Consider the following 23,264-nt stretch of genomic DNA (forward strand, 5'->3'; position numbering starts at 1 on the left):
TCCTAAAGCGTCCTCTATGATCCTAATGCTTATTCCTTTCCAGAGTGCATAACCGCCCATGGAGCTCTGCTGATCGGATTAGTTATGCTCACCAATGTAGCAGTCCTGCACCCCTTTTCCCACCTTTCTTGACCACAAAGAAAGGGGTCTGGGCTGCTGGATTCTAGTGGTCCTTTGCCAGCGTGCCCAACATTGCCTTTGTGCTCGGGGGTGAGTCCTAGGCCTGGGCTGAGTTCCTGAGTATTTCGTAACAACCCAGCTGCCCCATCCAGATGCATTCCCATAAACACAGTTCTTATGCAAATTCATTTCAGAGAGGGTGTAGGTAACCTTCTGAGACAGAATTGAGATAGTCTTTTTTGATTCTGTAAGTACTTTAAGGCTTGGCTGAGTGCAAAAAGCTCGCGCGTTTGAGCAGACCAATTAATAGGCAATTTTTCTAACTCTGCTTCCACAAGAGTCTCCCTATCACTTACTGAATACCCACTGTGATTTTTTCCTCAATCGCCTGGGAGGAAGCATCTATTGTCCTGTCCTGAAGGGAATTCCTCCTAGATCTGGTTGGACCTTTGTATGGTAATTAAGATTTAAATCCCCTGTTAGGAAATCTGCTGGGTTACGGGCATGATCAGTGGTTGGTGTTAAATTACCTTTTTCTCACAGAATAGCCCCATACTTTTAGATTTTTGAGTTAGTAAGCCTCCTTTTTGCTTTTTTGACTTAGAATAATTCTGAACTGGTGAGGTGTGCTCACAATGAGATTTCCTCTAAAAGTTAGTTTTCTACTTTCTTCTGTTAGCAAAGCAGTTGCCGCTACAGATTGAATGCATCCGCGGGTTACTGGATTAAGGATTTTTGATAGGAAAGCTATGGTTGTCAGTGGTCTGAGTGTTTTCAGGCTATGCCTTTGTTCACACTGACAATAAGGTAGTATTGGAGTGTTATAGGGTCACAGAGAAGACCTTCAATTATCAATTACAGGTTTTAAATTTACCCTGGCTTTTAAAGGAATAGGGCACACTGTTGTTGTTGTTGTTTTACTATCTCTTTCTCTTTTTTTCTCTGACTCCGTCTTTGTCTCTCTGCCTCTTTCTCCTGTTTCTCTCTCTCCTCTCTCTGTCTCTCTCCTGTCTCTCTCTTCTCTGTCTCTCCTCTCTCTGTCAGTCCTGTCTCTCATACCCTAAACCACACGAATGTGACTTGCACATCCAAGATTTACAGTGTACTATATGGAGAATCTTTTGCAACAGCTCTTGCTGTAATACAGAATCTGAGATATCTTTGAGAAAGAAAAATGTAATCGTTACTGAAAAATTATTCTCATAATGTGTGCAAATTTGTATGAAATCTGTATTGGCCATGGGACAAGGAGGTATTTCCAGCTAGCTTCTGATAGGGCCCTGTTCTCTCATAAGAATCCAGCTCTTGACATTAGGTGATATCTGCCCAGGTCATCAGATGCCATAGAGAAAGAGGGTTTGCTGAAACTTATATCAGCAGTACACTGTATGTTCTTTCCGATTTATCTGAACATTCATTTATTGATTGTCAAGTAATGCACTAGACACTCCAGGGATCTGACACAAACTCTGCCCTGAAGAAGCATATAATCTCAATGGGGAGAAAACAAAACATACGGTAATTTTCAAAATAAGAAATTAGGCAAACTAGTTAACACTTCAAAAGCAGGCTGTACTCAAATGCAAAATTGCATGTTACAGGGTAACCTTTCAGTAAGAAGCCAGGAAGAGGAGCTCAGCATGGGTTCGATTAGTTAAGGACTAGTTATTTTGTTTTGTGTGTGTGTAGGGGGAGGGGACGGAGTCTCGCTCTGTCGTCCAGGCTGGAGTGCGGTGGCGCGATCTCGGCTCACTGGAAGCTCCGCCTCCCGGGTTCCCGCCATTCCCCTGCCTCCGCCTCCCGAGTAGCTGGGACTACAGGTGCCCGCCACCAAGCCCGGCTAATTTTTTTGTATTTTTAGTAGAGACGGGGTTTACCGGGTTAACCAGGGTGGTCTCGATCTCCTGACCTCGTGACCCGCCCGCCTCAGCCTCCCAAAGTGCTGGGATTACAGGTATGAGCCACTATGCCTGGCCAAGGACTAGTTATAAAAGAAGTGGTGGGGGTGAGGGAGGCCTGAGATGAAATTTGAAGAATATGTAGAATCCAGGTAAGTGGATAAGAGGTCTGGGGGCAGGGAAAGGAGAGCATTTAATTGTGAATCAGGAATTTCTCTACCTGTTTTAATTCTTCCACATAACATCAAAGAGATTTCACTTGCAGCTAGCATTTCAGTAATGTTTTCTTACTAATAATATAGTGACAAAAGCATTGACTATAAGAAATAGGAATGGGTCTCACAAAAAGATACAGCAAAACCCCCAAACTAAAACACAGTGCAGGCTATTTCTCCCTTCTCTCCTTTTGCTTGGCACTCATGAGATGCTAGGTGTGGAAGTCAGCCAACTGAAAAAGAGAGGCAGCTGAAGAAGGTGGGGAGGCTGAAGCCAGTTAAATAGGATGGTCCATTCACAGACGGTGAGGCTACAGTGCAAATAGGACTCTTTCAACTTGAGCAGGACCCCGTTACTTCACTGGAGTTAGAAAGCAAGGAGAGCGTAGACTTTATGAACTTTCTATAAGACTGTTCTACCTCCACAGGATACAGAAGATGATGTGAAATTTGATCTGCAAGAAAACTGAGTCCATATTCACATATGTGTCAAATTTTCACTACATTTAGAAGTGTCTGTCATCAAGTACAGCACTGAATTGAAACTGAAAACAAGAGTCAAGAAAGAGCGAAGTCAGCCATCTTTATATTCCACAATAATCCTTTCCCTTTATGGTCTTATTTGTTTCTCCTCAGAAAAGACAAAAAGCTGAGCTATATAAACACCTGTGGGCTGGGGGTTGAGGGATAAATGAGGGGCAGAATGGAAGCAGAAGGAGCTGTTGGGCAGGTAGAAATCTTTCCAGATGTGCTGAAGGAAACACACTTCATGTTTGATGTAGGAGGTGCCACCATGCAAAACGTTTCAAGGAAGGATTTAAAGGATCCCATGATTTTCAGTATTCCAAGAATTTTCTGTCACCGAGGGCGATTTAATATGGGTCATCCATACTGAAAGAAAAACAAAAGATAATAAACTTAAGAGTTTAAAAATTGCAAAACTTGGAGTGTTAGTAGTAAAGGTAAATATTCATTAGAGATGAGAAGAGGAACAGGGAAATGCTTTCAGCTGGAAATCTCAGACAACAGGCCGGCCTTTAGGAACTTTTGAAGATGAACGAATGTAAGGAAACCCTAGAGGCAGCACTTCTCAGACTTTCATGTGCTGACCATTCACAGATGGTGTTAAAATGCAGACTCTGATTCAGTAGGTCTGAGTGGAGCCTGAGATTCTGCACCCGTAACAAGCTCTTTAGTGATGCTTATGCCACTGGCCCACAGACCACACTTGGAGAAACTTTTGTAGTACATACGGTCTTTGTCTCCAGATCTAATGAGTTTGAAGGACAGCGTAGATTGATTTTTTAAATTTATTTTTATTTTATTTTATTTTATTTTATTTTTGAGACGGAGTCTCACTCTATTGCCCAGTCTGGAGTGCAGTGGTGCGGTTTCACCTCACTGCAACCATGGCCTCCTGGGTTCAAGCGATTCTTCCACCTCAACTTCCTGAGTAGCTGGGACTACAGGCACGTGCCACCACACCCAGCTAATTTTTGTATTTTTAGTAGAGATGGGGTTTCACCATATTGGCCAGGCTAATGTCAAGCTCCTGACCTCATGATCCGCCCGCCGTGGCCTCCCAAAGTGCTGGGAATGCAGGCTTGAGCCACTGCGCCCGGCCGTAGATTGATTTTGAGCAGTGGAAAGTCAAGAAATTAGAAGGCATGCTTAAATGGAAAGTGAAATTGGAGAAAATTTAAACTCATGAAGTAGTGGCAGTTATAAACTCCTGATAAATTATATCCTGGGATATAATTTAATGAGATGGTAACACATTTAGTTTAAAGAAATAAGTGACACTTTTTTGGTGTGACACAACTCTACTTCTTAGAAAGGACAAGGAGAGAATGAAATGTGGTATGTCTTCATGGCACCTTTCAAAGGGAGAACCAGATTCTGAGGTGCTGGTCTCATGATGAACTGTCAGGGTAAACCACAGTTCAGCAGCTGCAAATGTGCTTGCGAAAATAGAGACAAAAAAGTCTTTCTGAAAACAAAATTTCACATATGCCCTCCTCTGAGGTTGGCATCGTATCTTCCTGTGTATCTTGGGTGTAGCTTCTACCCTGCCAGAATTTAGACAGCAGAAACCAAATGAGGTGATAAACAGAGTCAGTTTGCAGAAGAGTCAAAATAACCCAGCAAGAAATGAAACCACAAATGCCCAAGGAATCATTCATTCACCACTCAAAAGCTAATAGAAATGAACACAAACTACTATGAAAATTAGCCCAAGAACAAAAAAAAAAAAAAAAAAAGGCCCACAGTGTTTAGTGTGATAGTATTCATCCTACCTTTGACTTGTTCTAAAAACATACTGAACTTCTTCTACCCCACCCTTCCTCAGTGCAATCACACAATGGTTTCAGTGTGAAAAAAAATCACATTACTGGAAAAGGAGGGTGTCTGAGACTTACCAGTCTAAGCTGGTAATCAAGGGTCTTGAGTTCTAAAAGCATATGTGTTAAGAGCATGATCCCTGGATCCAGATGAGTATGGATCTCAGCCTTGCCATTTGTTGTGACTTCAGGCTATTTTATTTCTCTGTGCCTGTTTCTTTATGTTCATAGACCCTTCTCCCGCAGACTTAAAGGCCTATTTCATGATTTAAGACATGAAAACCATTCATAATAGTGTACAACATGGAATTAATATTTGATAAAGGCTTATGATTATTATAACTCTGTCACTTGCTCAAGCCCTATAGAAAAGTTACTTGATTAGTTCAACTACAAATAGAGTTTGAATGTGATATCCACCAAGATCTTATCCAGACCTAAAATTCTGTGATTCTTATGAATTAATACAGCCTTAGTCAATAAATGAGAGCTGGGCAAATAATTCTTCTTTGCTAGGCCTTTCTAGACCATCTGGTGAAGCATTCAAGACTTATGTTGGTGAGGCCAGCCTTCCTTTCCAACTTCCACTCCACAACTCCTCAATAAGCCATGGGTTCAAGAAAGTTCTGCGCACTGGCTCCTGAACATGCTCTCATAGTCTCACTACCATACCGCTGCTTACATCTTTTCCTTCCTACGGACTGCCTTCTTTTCCTGCTTTTCTCCATACACCTAAACCCTATCTATTCTTCAAAAGCAACCTTCTTTATAAGATTTTTTATAAACACCAAGCCAAATGACTTTTTCCTTCTGAAATATAGCACCCATTGGCCATTACCATGCTTTGCCTTGTATTTTTCTGATATTTTTCTTTCTATATTCCTGTCTTAACTCCCCAGCTACATAATAATTTTCCTGAAATCAGGGACCAGGCTTACTCCTCTTGGTATCTCAAGCAAGCTTAGCAGTTTCCGACACAAGAAAGTTCGATAAACAACTATTAATTGACTGGTTATAAAAAAAATCAGTGAACCATTAAACTTAATATAGCAATTAGCATGGTAATTAGCTTATTGCTAATATTCTTCCAGCCAGTATCTCTTCCTGTGCCTCAAGGACATCTTAAAAAAAAAAAAAATCTAGTTGATCTGCTTCCATCTAGTGGCAATTAAAACAGGTGGTTCCAGTAGCCAGAAAACAGCTCTGGGTAGATTGTGCCAGAAAATACTTTCACTCAGTAGCTGTGAGTTTCAAAGATATCTTCAAACCTTGTGGGTTTCCTGCCACAGACAGGGAGACCAGCCCAGAGAAAGAAGCCTTTCCTCATTAGACTCCATTTACACTACTAAAGAGAAGACAGAGTAATTAAAAAGAATAAAAAGAACCTCCACTGATCGCACATCCTCATCCAGTTACCCCTGCCCCACTTTGCCTTCACAGCCAAACATTTTAAAAGAGATGACTGCTTGTTCTGTCTCTACTTTCTCATCCTCAGTGATGCTCAATGCTTGGCCATCTGACCTCTGTCTTGATGTCTGCACTGCAAATAGTCTCCCCACTGACACCCTTGTTGCATCCAGGGAATACTTACTGGTTCTCCTGGCAATGTTTGAAACTGTTCCCCTTTCTTTCTTTCCTTGGCATTCATTACCCCACACTCTTCCTCCTCTTCCTTCTCCCTGCCTGGCAACCTCTTCTCATTTCTCTTTCCCTTAGCTGACTTATTAGACAATGATGTTCCTCTGGCTCCCATCCTCTCTCACATGTCCTCTTCCATTCTCAGAGGACTCACACCCTCCCTGGATGATCGTACCCACTCCTGAGATGGCAGTTACCTCCTGAAATGTGAGGGCCCCAAATCTCCTGCCCCAACATAGCCTCTGTGCTGTGGATAGGTCCAATGAACCACAGTGAATGAAGAGCAGACATCCAAAGCTCAGTACAAAACCGAACCCATGATCTTTACCTCCAAAACCTCTCATTCTTTTACGTTCCCTTCTCAGAAGTAAATGGTACTACCATCCGCCAGTTTCCAGGTGAGAAAGATGATAATTTGATTCTTCTCTCTTCCTTTTAGCCAATTAACAGACACATTCAGTTAATATCACCTTTTCCTATTTCATGAACCCATTCTTATCACTAGTTCCCTAGACAGGCACCATCAGTTTTAACCTAATAACTTCAAATGCCTCCAAAACAAGTCTCTTTGCATCCAGGCTCACCTGTCTCCCACACTTGCATACTGCTCTGCAGGGTGACCTTATAAGATGCTGGAGGCAAGGCTACTCACTGTTTAAACCCCTTCAGTGATATCCCAAAAGACCTCAAGATAAAACCCGTATCACATGGCTTATAAATTACTTTATGATCTGGTTTCTGGTGCCTCATCTTTCCCCACTTTTTCCTTTGCATGCTAAGCAATGGCCCATACTAAGTTTGTGGTTGGTAGGATGGTTGCCCAAACCAGCACCCAATCCCTTCAGAAATCATCTCACTTCATTTCTAGCATTTTAAAGGGAGCTCAGTTGTCCAGCTGGGTACTGAATATGGTACCAAAGTCTTCCTTTCATAGTTTATTTTACTTACACGCTCCTTCCTAAGATTCCGGAGCAAGTCACTAAACCCTAGATACTGAGAAATATTTTGCCATCTTCATTTCTGCCAGGTGGGCCATCCACTTTCACAGTCTGCATCTCCTCCCACTGTGCTATTTCTCCAGTACAAGAAATTTGAGCTTCAAGACCAAACTGAAAAATACTTGCCTCCTTGGGGAAGCTATAGGTAGAATTCATGCTCCCTATCTTTCCCACATTTCCAGAGGGCAATGCCTATTAGAGCAATTGAAAGCAAATATTCAATTGAACAAGCATTTATACATTTCTCAATAAATGCTTGTTCAATTGAATATTTATTAAATAATATATTTAGGGCCTCACGTTCAGCCAGAACAAGAAGAACATACCACAATGTTTTTAACCCTCAGAAAAAATTCTGAGATCATCAGAAAAATCTCCCTTTACATAAACTGCCCTTTTCTAATAGGGATTACTTGTTCATTCATTCATTCATTCATGCAGCTCCACTAGCACCAAAAAGCACAGGTCTGAAAGGAAGCTAGTAGATTTATCACTTTATCTGGTCATTTGAATGAGGACTCCAGGTAAATAAACTACTATGGCATTAATGTGTCTAGCTAGAGCAGGAATCAACTTAAGCAAGTAGAGAAGGAATCAGCAGATGTGGAAACTCCTCCCCACTAATAAAACTTACCTTTTCTTGGATTTCTTGCCTGCAAATAGAAAATAGAGAAATGGCATTAGCAAAAATTAGACAATTTAAAGTTTTTCCAATAAGGGAGAAGGAAGACTCCCACTCTCAAAACTGTCTTTTGAAGTATATTAGGTATTTGTTAGGTGGACCCTTTATGTGTCAAAGGGGATTTGAGGAACTGGCTTAATCAACAGTGGTAGACACTCATACAGAACAGACAAATTGATGCAGATGCCTCTTGAGGTTCCATTCCATTCTCCATGCTGCTCAAGAAGACAGAAGTGTAGGCTAAATTGCCTGGTGGTGAGACCCAATATGCCCATTCAAGTGTTTATCCCTTCCCAATCTGCCATCTCATCCTACCTGCAGATTCTTCCCTTGAGGGACAGCTGCTAATACTGTAAGACTATGTGCCATTACAGCTCACAGCATCATCTCTATGAGAATCCACAAGAGGATTTCACTTTTTGGTCTTGTTGATAGGAATTGCACAGCCTCATCTGAGTAACTAATGTGTTTTTATCTTACAAACACAAAGAGTATCACATGCCTCTCCTTTGACTGGCTGCAAGGAAACTCAGAGCTAGAACTGAGACCCTCTCCTGCCAAGTGTATAGAACTTTGTGACATACATTTTTGTGCCATAACTTCACCCTTGGTTCCAAATGATTTTTGTACCCTAAGTTTAAATTTGGTTTTCTTTTACTTTTTAATTAATTCTAATTTACTATACTGAACACATTTCGCACTCACATTCTTTTTGAAAAAGGAAGAATATAATTAAGTAGATAACTTAAAAAAGAACTCTTTGAGCAGAAACAATCATTTGGGAGGCAATATATTTCAGTGGCTATAAACTGGCATTCTAGAATCATCTCACCCAGGTGCAAGCCCTATTTTGCCACCTGTAGTACAGTGTGTCTTTGAACAGCTACTTTCTTCTCTAAACTACAATTTCTTCATCTGTTAAAGAGGCATAATAATTGTATCATCCTCATTGGATTGATAAAATAAAATATATTCCAAGTATTTAGTTCAGGTGCTAGCACTTAGACAGTGCTCCATTACTGTTTTAATCCTTTAAAGTATTAAAGACTACTATTTGAAATTTTCTACTAAAATTCAGCCTGCTGATGACCAAGTGCACTTGAGCAGGGAGAATCAAATCTGAATTAATTTCAGATTCTGTTTAACTTCACATAAATTTTTTCTTTCAGGGACAATGAACCTAACAGCAATAGATGAGTAAGAATCTGTTCCTACTGAGAGAGTTTCATTTTGAAGAAAAGGGAACTAAGGGGGCATGTGTTCAGTTTCATGCCCGGGTCTAACCCTGTGTGTTGGTTCTGGTGGGAAATTCTTCCAACCGAGGAAAAAAACAGTTCATGAATCTGAAGACCAGTGCTTTTAGAAGATGTATCTGGGTTAGAGTCTAATCTCTAACTCTGGGTCCTGCTGATATGGGATTTTCGAGATTTGGCCTAAAACATCATTGCCTTGGTTTCCTCATTTACTAAACAGGGCCAATGGTAGTGAGTAATCAGAGAATGATAATGCCAGGAGCAAAAAATGTGTCTAGATGAGCCCATGCACAAGGACATATGTTTCCGGAGCCCTTCCTTATTCCTTTCCTAAAAGAAAGGAGCGAAAGTCTCGGTACTAAGACTACTAGGGCACGGGACAAAGTGCTAGAGTCAGAAGATTCATTTGAGGACAGAAGAATAGGGATGAAAACTCCAGTCACTCATTGGCTTCCATACTCTAAATAGTTACCTGTGCCCTTTCTCTAGTTATTAGAACCCAAAGAGTCTATAAATTCTCTCTCTCTGTGTATATATACATACACACACACCCCTAAACACACACATACAGATTTATGACTTTTTACTTTTATCCTTGTAAATGCCATGAACTATATTTTGTCTTAGATTTAGCCTGGGAATGTAGCCATTATTTCTACCTTTGTCTCTGTAGGAAAAATATTCTTCATGTCTTAAAGGACCAACCTACAACCAAAATCTTTGGAAAGCAGAATCATTTGTAAGTTGGTGATAATGGAAGATGTTTTACAAATGAAGCTTTTTTTTTTTTTTGAGACAGAACCTCACTCTGTTGCCCAGGCTGGATTGCAGTGGTGCTATCATGGCTTATTGCAGCCTTGACCTCTTGGGTTCAAGTGATCCTCCCACCTCAGTCTCCTGGGTAGCTGGGACTACATGTGCATGCTACCATGCCTGACTAATTTTTTGTATTTTTGTAGAGATGTGGTTTTGCCATGTTGCCCGGGCTGGTCTTGAACTCGTGGGCTCAGGTAATCCTTCTGCCTCAGTCTCTAAAAGTGCTGGGATTACAGGTGAGAGCCATGGTGCCTGGCCCACAGATGAAGACTATTTAATATTACCTTAAAGATACTCTGAACTTCCTACCAAGCCAGCGATCTTTTGGGGCTTCTGTTTTCTTTGTTGGCATAACTGCAACTAGCCTAACTGCCCGTTATCTGTTTCCTGTTTGCCCCACACTGATTCCCACAGCAGTTTTCAAGTTATCGGTTTGAGATCTTGTACAGAAATGACTCCAAGGTAAAACATTTAAAAACAACCCCACTGAGTTTTGTACCCTTGCTTATAAAACAGCATTAGCCAGCTAACCCCTCACTACATACAAGTGACTTTGATTCTATTCTTTTGATTCTATAAACACTTACTAAAATATTTTAGAATTCTGAAATAAATAGCTTCCTTATTACGGTGACTTATAGCCCCAAAGTCCTTAAAATTATTTAGATAATAGCCACCTTATCCCAGAGGGCAGTGTGTAATAACCCACCCTGTTCTCTACCTGTCAGTTCTGCCATCATCACCCAAGGTAGGAAGAAAGACAGGATGATTTGGGTCAGGCTTTGAAGTCTCAGTGGAAAGAATAATCAGTGGTTGGAGAAAACTGTCATTCTTCTTTTGCCTTAATGCAGTACTTGGCATTTATACTTAGTACTGTATAGTACTTAGTACTGTATAATACTGTAAGATAGTGAGAGTCAATCAATCAGCACAAAATTTCTAACAGCAAGGGCAGAGACATTTTAACTGCTCAGTGCTCTCAGATTATACATAGCTAATGAAGTTCTTGCATATCAACAATCCCCACCCCCCCACACTTTGTCTTTCTGGATTGGTTAGAAAACTTACCTAACACCCACTATTCTCCAATTTAAATGAAAGATAAGATCAGAGTGGCACACAATTAGGGACTGACAAATAATATTTTTGTAATTGCCAGTGTAAATGGACAGGGGGCAACCTTTACATACCATATTCAGTGAACAGAATACATACTAATTAATTTGATGGAAGGAAAATTAAAATGACAACTGACCCCATAGAAAGGCAACACAGAGCAGTTGGTTAGCAATTGTTTTGAGATCATCCCTGAACTTGAAACAAGTATATCTTTTTTTTTTTTTTGGAGATGAAGTCTCGCTCTGTCGCCCAGGCTGGGGTGCAATGGCGCGGTCTCGGCTCACTGCAACCTCCACCTCCCGCGTTCAAGCGATTCTTCTGTCTCAGCCTTCCGAGTAGCTGGGATTACAGGTGCCCACCACCACACCTGGCTAATTTTTGTATTTTTAGTAGAGATGGGGTTTCACCATGTTGGCCAGGCTGGTCTTGAACTGCTGACCTTGTGATCCTCCCGCCTTGGCCTCCCAAAGTGCTGGGATTACAGGTGTGAGTCACCGCATCTGGCCAAAACAGGTATATCTTAAAAGCTGCCCAATGTCCATGAATGTTACAGCCTTGAATGGTTCTTCCAGGTGAGTTTGGCCAAATGTGGCACCATGCACCCAAGGCCTGCTGCAGGCTGGTGGGTTGCTCACACTTTAAGGCTGAGACACACTCATGCCTTAAGGTAAAGGGAGTGATAATCTGGGCAGCAGATGTTAACTTCTCAAGGCAGTCCTCCTTCTGTTTTCCTGTCCAGTGACAGATGGAGGGAAAGCATATATGGTGCATTTGGTTAGAGCTGTGGCCTTGGTAAATACGTACTTGGGAGAACACATGGGAATTTCTCCCAGGGTTAATGCAACGCCCATGTGTTGGGAACCAGGTGACTCTTGAAGAGGTCAGGTATTTGGAAGCAATGCCTTGAAACCTTAGGGGACATTAGACCCACTTCCTAGTGGAATTGTACCATTGAAATCCAAGGCATGTAGGCTCTTAGAGGACAGAGATTGTGTGTTATCTTTTCAGAATTAATTAAGAGCAGGCCAGGTGTGGTGGCTCACACCTGTAATCCCAGCCCTTTGGGAGACTGAGGCAGGAAGATCATGAGGTCAGGAGATTAAGACCACTCTGGCTAACACAGTGAAACCCCATCTCTACTAAACATACAAAAAATTAGCTGGGCATGGTGGCATGCTCCTGTAGTCCCAGCTACTCGGGAGGATAGGAGAATAGATTGAACCCAGGAGGTGGAGGTTGCAGTGAGCTAAGATTGTGCCACTGCACTCCAGCCTGGTGATAGAGTGAGGCTCCATCTCAAAAAAAAAAAAAAAAAAAGAATATTTCACTTACTTGTTATCAGCCTAGCAAGCTACCTTGAAGATAATAGACATTTTTAAAGTTTATCAGAAGAAAAGCAAAAATCAGCCAACCTGTTTTAATGAAGGTGTGTCCTGGGCTGATTTACATGCCTCCAGGGACTGATGGCTCTAGAATGTAAAGTTTGGCATCCTGCTTCTGTTGAATCTATCACACTTAATTTCCTGTGGGTTTCTTTTTTTTTTCTTTTTCACTTTAAAGTTGTATTCTTTTCATATGAAGTTAAACTTACATACCTTTTTTTAATCTCCTTGCCAGCCAAATGATAAATGCCAACCCAGAGAATGCAGTAACCATGACTGCCACTGGAATGAAGAGGGGATTATAATCACCCTCCTTAATCATTGAGAAACTTCTGTCCAATTCTGAAAGAGAAATCAGTAAGGCACATAGCATGAGACCACCAGCATTATTTCTTTAGTCCATCTCATGATATTTGACTTTTTTCCTCCTTACATCTCCCAGTAGTAGCCCATTTGATGCCATCTGACAGATGAGGAAACTGGCATGGGAAGGCCTATAATGAGTACAGCATAGGCAAAGACTGGACCAGCCTTGCTAGTCTAATGCCTACAGACTCTCAATGCCCAGATTTGTGGTTCATAGAGTTCCTGGTAATGCACCTAAAAATGTTGGCAAGAATGGTCATCATTGTATTTAGCTCCATGGACTTGTTCAATGATTGGAACTCTGAAACACAGAGAAGAGCTAAAAGCCTAATACAACTTCAGGAAAAATAAAAGCCAGTGATCTGAACTGGATAATTCATCAGTCAAAGGAAATCATTAATGCTTTTACTTTAAAGCAGTTGTGCAAAAGTCAGCACTTGTTTTTTACATAAGGACCTGCACTAATCTCTTTCCAACGCAGTAGCACTACCACTTCCCTCTACTTCCTTCACGAATAAGTAAAAGGGCATGTTTAGAGATACTCTTGTAAGTGTAAACTAAGTTCATTTGGGAGCCTCTATTTAAAAATACCGATTCTATCCTTAGTTCTTCCCATTACTTTGATGAACCTTTTCAAGGTGCTTTGATCTCCACACACAAATATATGATGGAGAGAGGGCTCAAGTTCCCAGGAGCTCCAGACAGAGGGTACCTGTTGGCTTGATGAAGATGAGGAGGAAATGAACACTAGCTAGGCCTTAAAGGTAAATGTCTCTGATAGGCCAAATATACAGTCCTCTGCTAAAGGCCTCCTTGCCTCTCTCTGCTCGTCCGCTCTACTCCCTGGCCCTGGGCACACAGCACATGGAGATCAGCGTTTCTGACAGCTTCTGCAGATCCTACCATTTAAAGACTTTTGTCATCTATGTAGATAGTCTCAGGAGCAGACGTGGGTAGCTATTCTTTCATGTGCTAACTTAACATGCATTTGCTTTAGCACCTATTGCCAAGCACTGTGTCAGGTGGAGGGTATACAAAGATGAAGAAGACATGACATATACAGACAGATTTGGGGGGCATTAGCTTAGTGATAATTCAGGAGTATCCATTATTTGGGGAAGTAGGTGGTCATTCGTTACCTTTTAGAGGCGTTTAAATGGGCTAACAGAGATGTTAGATTGTAGTGGAACAGAAGAATAGATAAAAAGTAAATCAATGAGTCCAGATTTTAAGAGTTAAGAAGGCAAGAGGTGAGAATGAGAAAAAGAAATGATTGTCATTAAAGGAGGAGGCAAGACCAACCAAAGATTTTACAGTGACTTAAGTATACAAATTTATTTCTAGGTCACATATACTTAGCAAAACAAAATGTAAATGTTTATGTATGTCTTTCTTCGTATCTGCTCATCCATCAGTTCCATCTTTAAGTCTTCAGTTTTCCAGGACAAGCTTACTCACTTTGACATATTGGATTAGGATTTGACCAGATTCCAGATGACTCACAAATGGTTTTCTTCTCCCCGATTAACTCAGTTCCTTCTGAGCAGCTGAAGGTACATGCAGAGGTAAAGCTGAAGCTGGCCAGGGGGTGACTACAGTTCATGATCCCCAAATCTGGTGCTGATAGAGGCTCACACTGAATCACTTCAATGAAAAAGAAAAAAAAAAAAAAAAAAAAGACAAAACAGTGTTTCTGAGTAGAGACCCTCCCTTGAGCAAAGGATTTTTAGCCAAAGCTGCGTGATTACATTACTTGTGATATTGCTTCCAGGCTTTATTTTCTTGAGAATGATGGAGGGTGGTAAATAAGAGATGAAGGCAAGGAAGCATTGAAAGCCCGTGGGGAGAGGAGTGGCTACTCCAGGCTGCTGCCCTCACTAAGGTGACCCTCCACTTCTGCTGGAAGTACCATGTCACATGGCCTGTGCATCAAGGGCTCTTATGGGGTATTCTCAGAGAATCTCTGCCTTTTCACCTGTTCTGTTAGCTACCCAAGCGTTTTGAAAAACATCCCAATTCACTGAAGCAAGTCCAAGTTCTGTAAAATTCCAGTAGGTGGGTTGATAGTTTTATGATTTCAATAAGGGATTTTGATAGCACTTTTAAGAATGAAACTACTTAAACTAATGCGTCAGGAGCATACTTGTAGAAAATTTAACCAAAACTTCACAAGTTCAGATGACATTGGTTTTCTCCCATATCCAGATAAAGTTGGCAGTTAAAAATGAAGAAAAAAAAAAACCTACCATATTTCAAACTTAAAAAGATCAAGAGACTGTGTTTTTGTTTTTCAGTTGTTATTCTCCTAAAAGTTTATGCACGAGGAAAAATAAAAGGTGTTAAGAATAAGCCAAATAAAAAAACCAAGAAAGACCTCCACTACCCTGAGAAGGAAATTGGTTGGTGTTAAGTAGGACACCACATAAAACAGGTATTATTGAGATGAGAAGAACCAAATTTAACTGAGGTTCAGCAAGACGTTATTTATGCAATGGCAATGAGAAAACTAAAAAGCATAATAATAACCATGCTGTATTGCTATAAATCATGTTACATACTGGGCAGTGGCTTCAGGGGTATTTGGTTTTTACTTTTTGTTTGGGAGGTTTTTCAAAAAAATTTAGTAAGAATAAGTCCTTTGAAAAACATCACAGTAGGTTAAACTAAGTTAGGTTAAATTAGACTCCTCAGTTTGACTTCTCAGCAAATTCTACTAAATATTCTGACTGTAAGCCCAGGATCGCCACGACACAGGCTCTAGTCTGAAGTTACTCACCTTGACAGGTTGGTTCTGGAGATGACCAGTTTCCAAATGGTCCACAAGTGGTTTCTTCAATCCCAGTTAAGTTTGTTCCCTCAGAGCAGTTGAAGGCACACTGTGAGCTGAAGCTGAAGTCTCCCAAAGGGTGAGTACAGTCCATGGTACCCAGCTTCGGGGGCTCCAAAGGCTCACACTGAATCACTTCAACAGGGAAAGAAACAGTATGGGGAAGAGTTAAGAGGACCTGATGCCTGGATTTGAATCCTAGCTCTGCCACTTGATAACCATGCACCTTTAAACAAGGTTACTTGAACCCTCCAACTTCAGTTTCTTCATCTATATAAGAAGAATAATGAAATTGTGTTATCTTTATCAAATTGGTATGGAAACTAAATGTAATTCAATTGGCATAAGTCAGGGACCTTAGAACAAAGCCTGACTCATAAGAAATTCTAATTAAACATTAGCTAGTCTTCATATCACTATCTTCAGCATTATCTGGAGGAAGAATCCTTAAATCCAAATAGGTGTAACTGGGAATGACCAGCTTAGTTGGGAAATAACTATCACATCAGAGCCCCTGAGTCTACTAGAGTATTGGGAGCAAGACGTTCAGAGAAAGAGGGGGTCTCCATAATAAGCCTTCTCTGCAAGGAGAGAATATAAAAGTCTAGGAAGCATTTTGACCTCAATTCTGTCTTCATCTGTTCTAGCTCAGTTCCAGAATTTTAACTCTTTTGATTTTGACAACCCTCTCCGGAAACTATACCTATTTCCCTGTTCTGACTGGTGGTACGATAGGTAAATTTAAGACTTGGAAATTAAAGTCTTCACTTTTTAGACCCTGCCATGCCATTTAGTAAACAGTACAAGTTTCATGTCTTATTCTTCATCTGTCAAATTTAAGCCATTATTGCTACCTTGCTCTAGAGACTTCAATGAAGAATGGACTCAAGGAATCAGAAGAATTTTTGTATTTGGAAACTATATGAGATGAGATTAGGGAGAAAGATGGGAACTAAGAGAAAATGTTATTATCTTTTTTCATTGATTTAGTGATTATCTATTATACATCAAGCATTACTCTGGGGCTTGAAGAGCTTAGATTTCACCCTCTAGGATAAAATGGTAGGTAGAAATTAATGGGTGGATTGTCATGTGTGCGTGATGTGTTTTAATTGCTTTTAATTGATCAGTCTGCCTGTAGTATGAATAATATATTTGAGGGGAGCTAATTTAAAATCGTGGAACTCATCTAATAAGCTATTGCAAGAATCTAGGAAAAGGATAATGAGGGCAATGGTAGTAGAGTTGACAAGTGGAAGACAAATTAGAAAAACACGAAGTTGTAAAAATTGGTAGAATGTTACCCTGCATAAATGTTAGGGGAGTTAAGAGAGTCTCATACCAGGGTGCCCATGTACATGGTGATTCCATATACTGAGATAAGAAATACAGAAAGGAAAGCTGACTGGGAACAAATGGTTTTATAGTCTTTTAAACATCCCAAAGGACATCCTTAGCATATTTGAGTTCAGAGCTGGAGATAGGCTTATCGGTCCAAAGATCACGTAGATTTGTGAGTCCGCAAAAGTCAATAAGTTTGACCAAAGGACACATGTAGATTGGAGTCAGAAGAGCAATATACAAAAGACGAAAGCTGAGAAATTATAATAGTTTATGTCCTGGATAAGTGCTCATGAAGGATCCCAGGAGAATTGATCACAGGTAGAAAGAGAATGAGGAAAGACTGATATGACAGAAACCAACACACAAAAAAGTAAAGGGTTAAAAATGGGTGAAATAGACATACCAGTAATCAAAAACCAGTAAAAAGGGCATACCAATAACATAAGGGTTAAAAAATACAGTTCAAAAATGGGGCGAGGGTAAAGTATTAGGAAGGAATGATAGCCCAGGGATCAAGTGAAATGAGTTAGATCTACAGATCTACTTCAGTTGGTTGACATTTGGGTTTTAATTCTTTATTCTTTACAAACATTGCTTTTTTAAAAAATTAAATTGTCTAGTTTAATTCAGGCTTGCAAGCAAGTGCCTGATATATACCAGGCATTTTGTGAATCCCAAAGATGCAATGATAAATAGGACACTTACTGATCTCAAGAAGCTTTCAGCACCAGAGGAGATGGACAAGTGAACAGATGACTTTAACATAGGTGGGAGAAATAGGGAAGAAATATGTGGAGCTATCAGAACTAAGAAACTTCCTAGAAGAAATTGTCTTTGAACTATGTTTTAAAGATGACATGTTTGTTGGCCATGTGCAAAATGAGAGAGAAGGCCACGAACAAAGTCAGTGTGCTACAGAGTACATGTGTTAACTGTGGAGAACTGCAAGAAGGAAAGGAACTACTAGAAGGAAAAAGCAAGATTAACTTCTGGGTAACTCAGCCTCCTAATGATAAATGGCATAGTTTCTTCCAGACCTTAGAGTTCTAATTAACCTAACAAGCTCGTTAGATTGTGAGCTTCTTGAGAGCAGGAACCTACCATGCTAATTCCTTATTATAACCCTGACAGCTTTTATTCCAACGCTGTGCTCCTTGTGGCACTCAAAAAGACTTGTTGAGAAGTGAATTGAAACTTCACGCTGACTTATGAAATATTTACGGAAAGGTAACAATATTGTGAAAGCAGAGCTTTCTGATCAAAACTTCCCATTTCTCAGAACGGCTAGTATCATTTTGTTCCAACCAGCTTCCATCATAAGCTATAATGATTCCTGTGACTTTACCTAAGAAGAAGCAAAGAAAGGAAAGAGACTTACCAAACTGACACTGGGGCCCATAGTACCCCACATCACAGTTGCAGGTGTAATTATTGATGATTTCTACACATTCTCCATGGCCACTGCATGACCAGGGCTGGCAAGAAGCTTTAAGGAGGTCAGAAAAAATTATGGTAATGTGATTACATTTTAGTACTCAAAGTCATTTCTTTAGACATAGATAACCTTTTGTCTGAGATGATTTAAATAATCAGGAAAGGTTTATTTGTAAATTCATAGCATAAAAATCATATGCTAACATTTTTACTTACAAAATACACTAAGCATATAGCCATAGTCATTTATTTGCTTTTGGAATGAAACTACCAATACTAATATTCTTTAACACTTCTGAGAAACTTAGTGGCATACCTTGAAACTCTTGAAATTACTTGTTTTTAATGAGTGAGAAGGTTAAATGATGACCTGACCTCAGTCATTTCTGCAAGCAATTATTTCTTGGCAATCCCTTTCTTTATAGAAATCACAAAGATTGAAAAGTCCAAATATGCTAAGACAGTAGAGTCCAATTTACAAGAGACCAAATTAACTACGGTTCACTATTAAAACATCACTTGGAAAATCCTGGCTATTTTGGAATTGTAAAAGATTTTATAGAAATATTCATACACCAAAGATAGTGCAATTTTTATATAAAATTATATAAGATTAGACCAAGAAGGAAGCATGCGGCACCACACTCTCTACTTCACAATGTGAAAACTGAGGTGGTGTGAGCCTGAGTTTCCAACTGGCCCAGCTGTCAGCTTCTCCTCCCCTGCCTTATTATCAAAGGCACTGACCGTCTAATTCTTCCTCTGTACTTCCTACGTACACCTATCATTTTGATGTCACTTTATTTAGGGGTATAGCTTTTGTGCACAGGGATATATCTTGTACACCAAAAATTCTTAGAAGTGACATGATGCAAGATTATATAGAGGGCTAGATGTATTTTAGAATGAACCGGCAACTGTTGTCATCCTCCAACCTTTCCATGGGGTAAATCTGATTATTCTCTTCACCGTGGTCCTTCCTGAGTCTGAGGTAGCATAGCCGTCTTGTCACTCCCTACCTGTGTAACAGAGGGCTGCCTTTGGTTTGTGGCAGGCGTCATCATTCCATTTGCCCGCATCTTTCTTTCTCTTGATATAGATCTCCACGCAGTCCTCCTTGTTTTTCTTGTTGTTGGGCTCCCCATCTCCCCAGTTCTCTGCTTCTGGGGTGAGAGATTTGTTGGTTCCCACCCATGTCCATATGCCTCCTATCTTCCGGATTCCTATCCAGTAGTAAGAAGGACTGAAAGGCAGAGTCTTCTCCAGATACTCAATTTCTGCCTTGTTTTGTATGGCAACTAAATCTGTGTAATTCTCTCGGCAGAATCTTCTAGCCTTTTGCCAGTTCATGGGATTTTCAGAATAATGGTAAGTCCAGCAGTCGGTTCCATGATGTGCCAGGAAATCTGCAAGATATCAGTGTGACCTATGCAGACTTACATAATGTTACAGCTAAAAAGTACCTAGCACTACTCCAGGCTGAACCAGACACTTAGAGATGAGGAAACAGAGCCTAAGAGTGTGTGTGACCATCTCAGGATCACAGAATAGTTGTTTGCAGATTTGAAGTAGAACCTAGGCCTTCTGGCTTGAATATAAAATGCTTTTACCTAAGGTTCTATTTTAAACAAATTTAGTGGCTTTCTAGGTTTATTTTCTTATTAATTTTTTTCTCAAAATTATTTCAGGTGAAATTTAACCAACATATTTTAGACATTCATATTCCTTTTTCTTTGTAGCTATTAATGATTTACAACTAATTACAGTGTAATATCATATAACTATATAATTTACAATATACTTTTAAAATCCTGGAAGAATTTCTTGAAGGCCAACGCATGTATACCTATGGGAGAAGCAGAATAAGGACAGGAAAAACAGTGACATACTTTTAAGTAATCTCTTTTATATAAAAAATGTTTTATTTTTACCATAGGAAGAACTGCTTCTGGGAAAGCCCAATATACCACTCAACTCTTAGATGTCTAACTGTATAATTTTAAAAAAGAACAATTTACAAAACCAAATGATACAGGGATTATGAAATTGATTAGATCATGTTCTATACACAGACTGAACTGATGATGTTTAATAAACATGTGGACCCATCAAATATGAGGGCTTTAAAGATATCTAATTAAACACATAATTACACAATGACTTCATAATAATATATGGCATTCTAAGCGTGGTATGATCTACGTGCATCACTATTTAATACAGTAAAGAAACAGATATAATTGATGGTAAAGAGCATCATAAAATAAACATTTTGAACAGAGTTTTGAATGAGCATTCCACTAGAATGCAAGTTCTAAGAGGGAAAAAACGGTCACGTCCACTGCTGTAATCTTAGTGCCTAGCATAAATTTCACACATTGTAGGGACTCAGATAATACCTGTTGTATGACAAGAGCACTAAGTTTCCATGTGACACAGTGCAGACATGGTATAAGAAATGTGTGAAGGGGAGAGTTAGCGTGTTTGCTTGGCTAGAGCTGAAAATCCAGGCTAGGGAGTAAGAAGACATTAGTTTACTTAGGAAATGAAAAACCAAGTTCAAAGCTATTGCTGGAGAGTCTTCAAGAATCAGATACAAAATGTGTCGCCACAATGGGAGAAGGACCAAAAAATGATAAGGCCCCATCCCTTAATGAGCTCATATTGTAACTGTAGAAGTGACATTAATGTACACTGAACTATGAATAAAAAATAGAAAATGAGGTGCTAAATATTTGGTACAGATTGAAGGTACCTTAACAGAAATTTCTTAATTAACATTATTCCTTTATAATTGAAGGATTTGTGGGGTTATTGGGATTTGAACCCTACAGCATGGACTATTATAGGTTAAAAATAGTGTTCAGGAGTTTCTGGGGAAGAACTAAAGGTAAGAAGAAAAGAGATGTTCATAGAAGGGATAGAACTAACAGCTCTCTGAAATAATTTCCCCTTAGACTATGTATAACCAGTGGATATTTAAGAAAAATGAATATAAGTAAAATAGATGTAGCGATATATAAATATCATAACATACCACAGCAGAGCATTGTCCACCCCCACAACTTGAAGATGTTCCATAAGTCCCTCTGGGTGCTCTGACATTTCCGTGGAAATATCTGCAAATGAAATACAAAATTGTATTTAGATTTATATGTTTAAACCACACATTTACAGCCTTTGAGGTGGTGCTTACAACTTTCTTAATATTCAAAATAAAACACATATGTCTACTAACCCTGTCTGAGGTAACAGGTTTCTCAGACATAGATGAAAAAGTACTTCAAATTTACATCAGAACTGATGCATAGTTTTGTTTTGTTCTGTTTTATTTTCACGCTTTAGTCTCAAGCTGCTAATCAGTACTGCCCTGATTTTTTTCTGTGGTTCAGTAATTTTTGTACCTGCTTTTCTGCTGAGCTATTAGATAAAACTATTTAATATTTAGTATGTATGTTGTTTAAAGTAGTGTTGGTGCTTAATTAACTATTGATGCTTATATTTAATGTTATAGCCTCACTCTTGATCATAATGGGTCAATGCCTCAAATACCTAAAAAAAATTTAGATAGCTAGATACCAGGAAAGAAAAATATTTCTTTTTTTAATAAAAAGAAATACCTTTTTGAGCAACTGAAATGACAAAGGCACAGATTTCCTGCATACCTTAGAATATACCTAACGTAAATGATGAGTTAATGGTGCAGCACGCCAGCATGGCACATGTATACATACGTAACAAACCTGCACGTTGTGCACATGTACCCTAGAACTTAAAGTATAATTTAAACAAAATTCTATCCTCTGAAGCACATCACTTCTCAGGTAGACACAGTGTTTATTGCAAAAGATCTGATTTCTTCAAGAGTCTCCCCAGAGACAAAGTCAAGAAGAGGAAATCAGCATATCTGAGAAGAAAGATTTCAGGATCACTTTTTTTGAGGATCTGAGAAAATTTTTTAGTTTCTATATTTTTTAAAACCAGAATTGAAATGGGGGTGCTTCCTATCCTTGCCACCTGCCTCTACAACCCCAGGAATTTCTATCTGAGCATCTAAAAGTCTTTTAGGCTGAAAGGCTCACCATGGCTTTGCTTGGTCTTTCTCTAGTTCTTCTGCAGCCCATTGAGCCTCTTGACTTAGCACAATGGGTCTCAGGTCCTTGCCCAAGGGGAGTGTGCTGTGATGCAGGGAGACTGCACTGAATGTCAACAGAAAGCCTTGCTTTCTTTCATTTCTCTAACCCAGTCTCACATCCTCCTCCTCCCCTTTTCCCTCCCCTTCCTCCTCCACTTCTCTTTCCTCTTTCCCCACCCCTTTCCTAGACTGGCCTCTATTGCCTCCCACTGAGAAAAAAATGAACTGCTGATCAGAAAAGTAATGTCACTAGATTCTCTCTTCCTTCCCTCCTGTTTTTCTATCCTTCTTTCCATTCTCCTGTGCACCTTTCTTTCCCCTCCTCCTTTTCTTTCTTTTTCTCTTTCTCCTCTTCCTTCCCTCATTGTTGTTGTAGTTCTTTTTCCTCTTCTTTATCTTCCTCCTCCTCCTCCTCTTCTTCTACTTGTTCTTGTTTTTGTTTGGTTCTTGTTCTCTTCTTCCTCCTTCTTCTCTCTCTTCCTCCTCCTCCTTCTTTTCCACCACCCTCCTCTATCTTTTTTATAAACCCTAAGCTAACTCTTGGCTACCTGTGGTAAATGGCCCCTGGAAATTGCAAATACTATAAATCAAAACTGCATTTCAGACAAATTTATGATGTTTGCGAATCTTCAGTAGAGCTAAGTGGTGGACTTGACTCATTTTGGTTCCTTCACCTCCGTCTTTCCTTGCTCACC

The 23,264-nt window shown here is 39.8% G+C and overlaps 1 protein-coding gene across 1 annotated transcript; it reads right to left on the minus strand.

Moving 5' to 3' along the window:
- Positions 1–2,791: 2,791 nt before the first annotated feature.
- SELL (selectin L) lies at positions 2,792–22,716 on the minus strand. The gene is made up of 9 exons (XM_033198643.1): positions 22,517–22,716; positions 21,472–21,553; positions 19,454–19,840; positions 18,379–18,486; positions 15,606–15,791; positions 14,288–14,473; positions 12,677–12,805; positions 7,846–7,864; positions 2,792–3,124 (listed from the first exon to the last, which is right to left on the minus strand). The coding sequence occupies exons 1-9, from the start codon at positions 22,556–22,558 to the stop codon at positions 3,106–3,108; spliced, it is 1,158 nt and encodes a 385-aa protein (XP_033054534.1). The 5' UTR covers positions 22,559–22,716; the 3' UTR covers positions 2,792–3,105.
- Between the last annotated feature and the right edge of the window lie 548 nt (positions 22,717–23,264).

Source organism: Trachypithecus francoisi, unplaced genomic scaffold (genome assembly GCF_009764315.1).
Source record: "Trachypithecus francoisi isolate TF-2019V2 unplaced genomic scaffold, Tfra_2.0 Lachesis_group5, whole genome shotgun sequence".
In the NCBI taxonomy this organism is placed as follows: Eukaryota; Metazoa; Chordata; class Mammalia; order Primates; family Cercopithecidae; genus Trachypithecus; species Trachypithecus francoisi.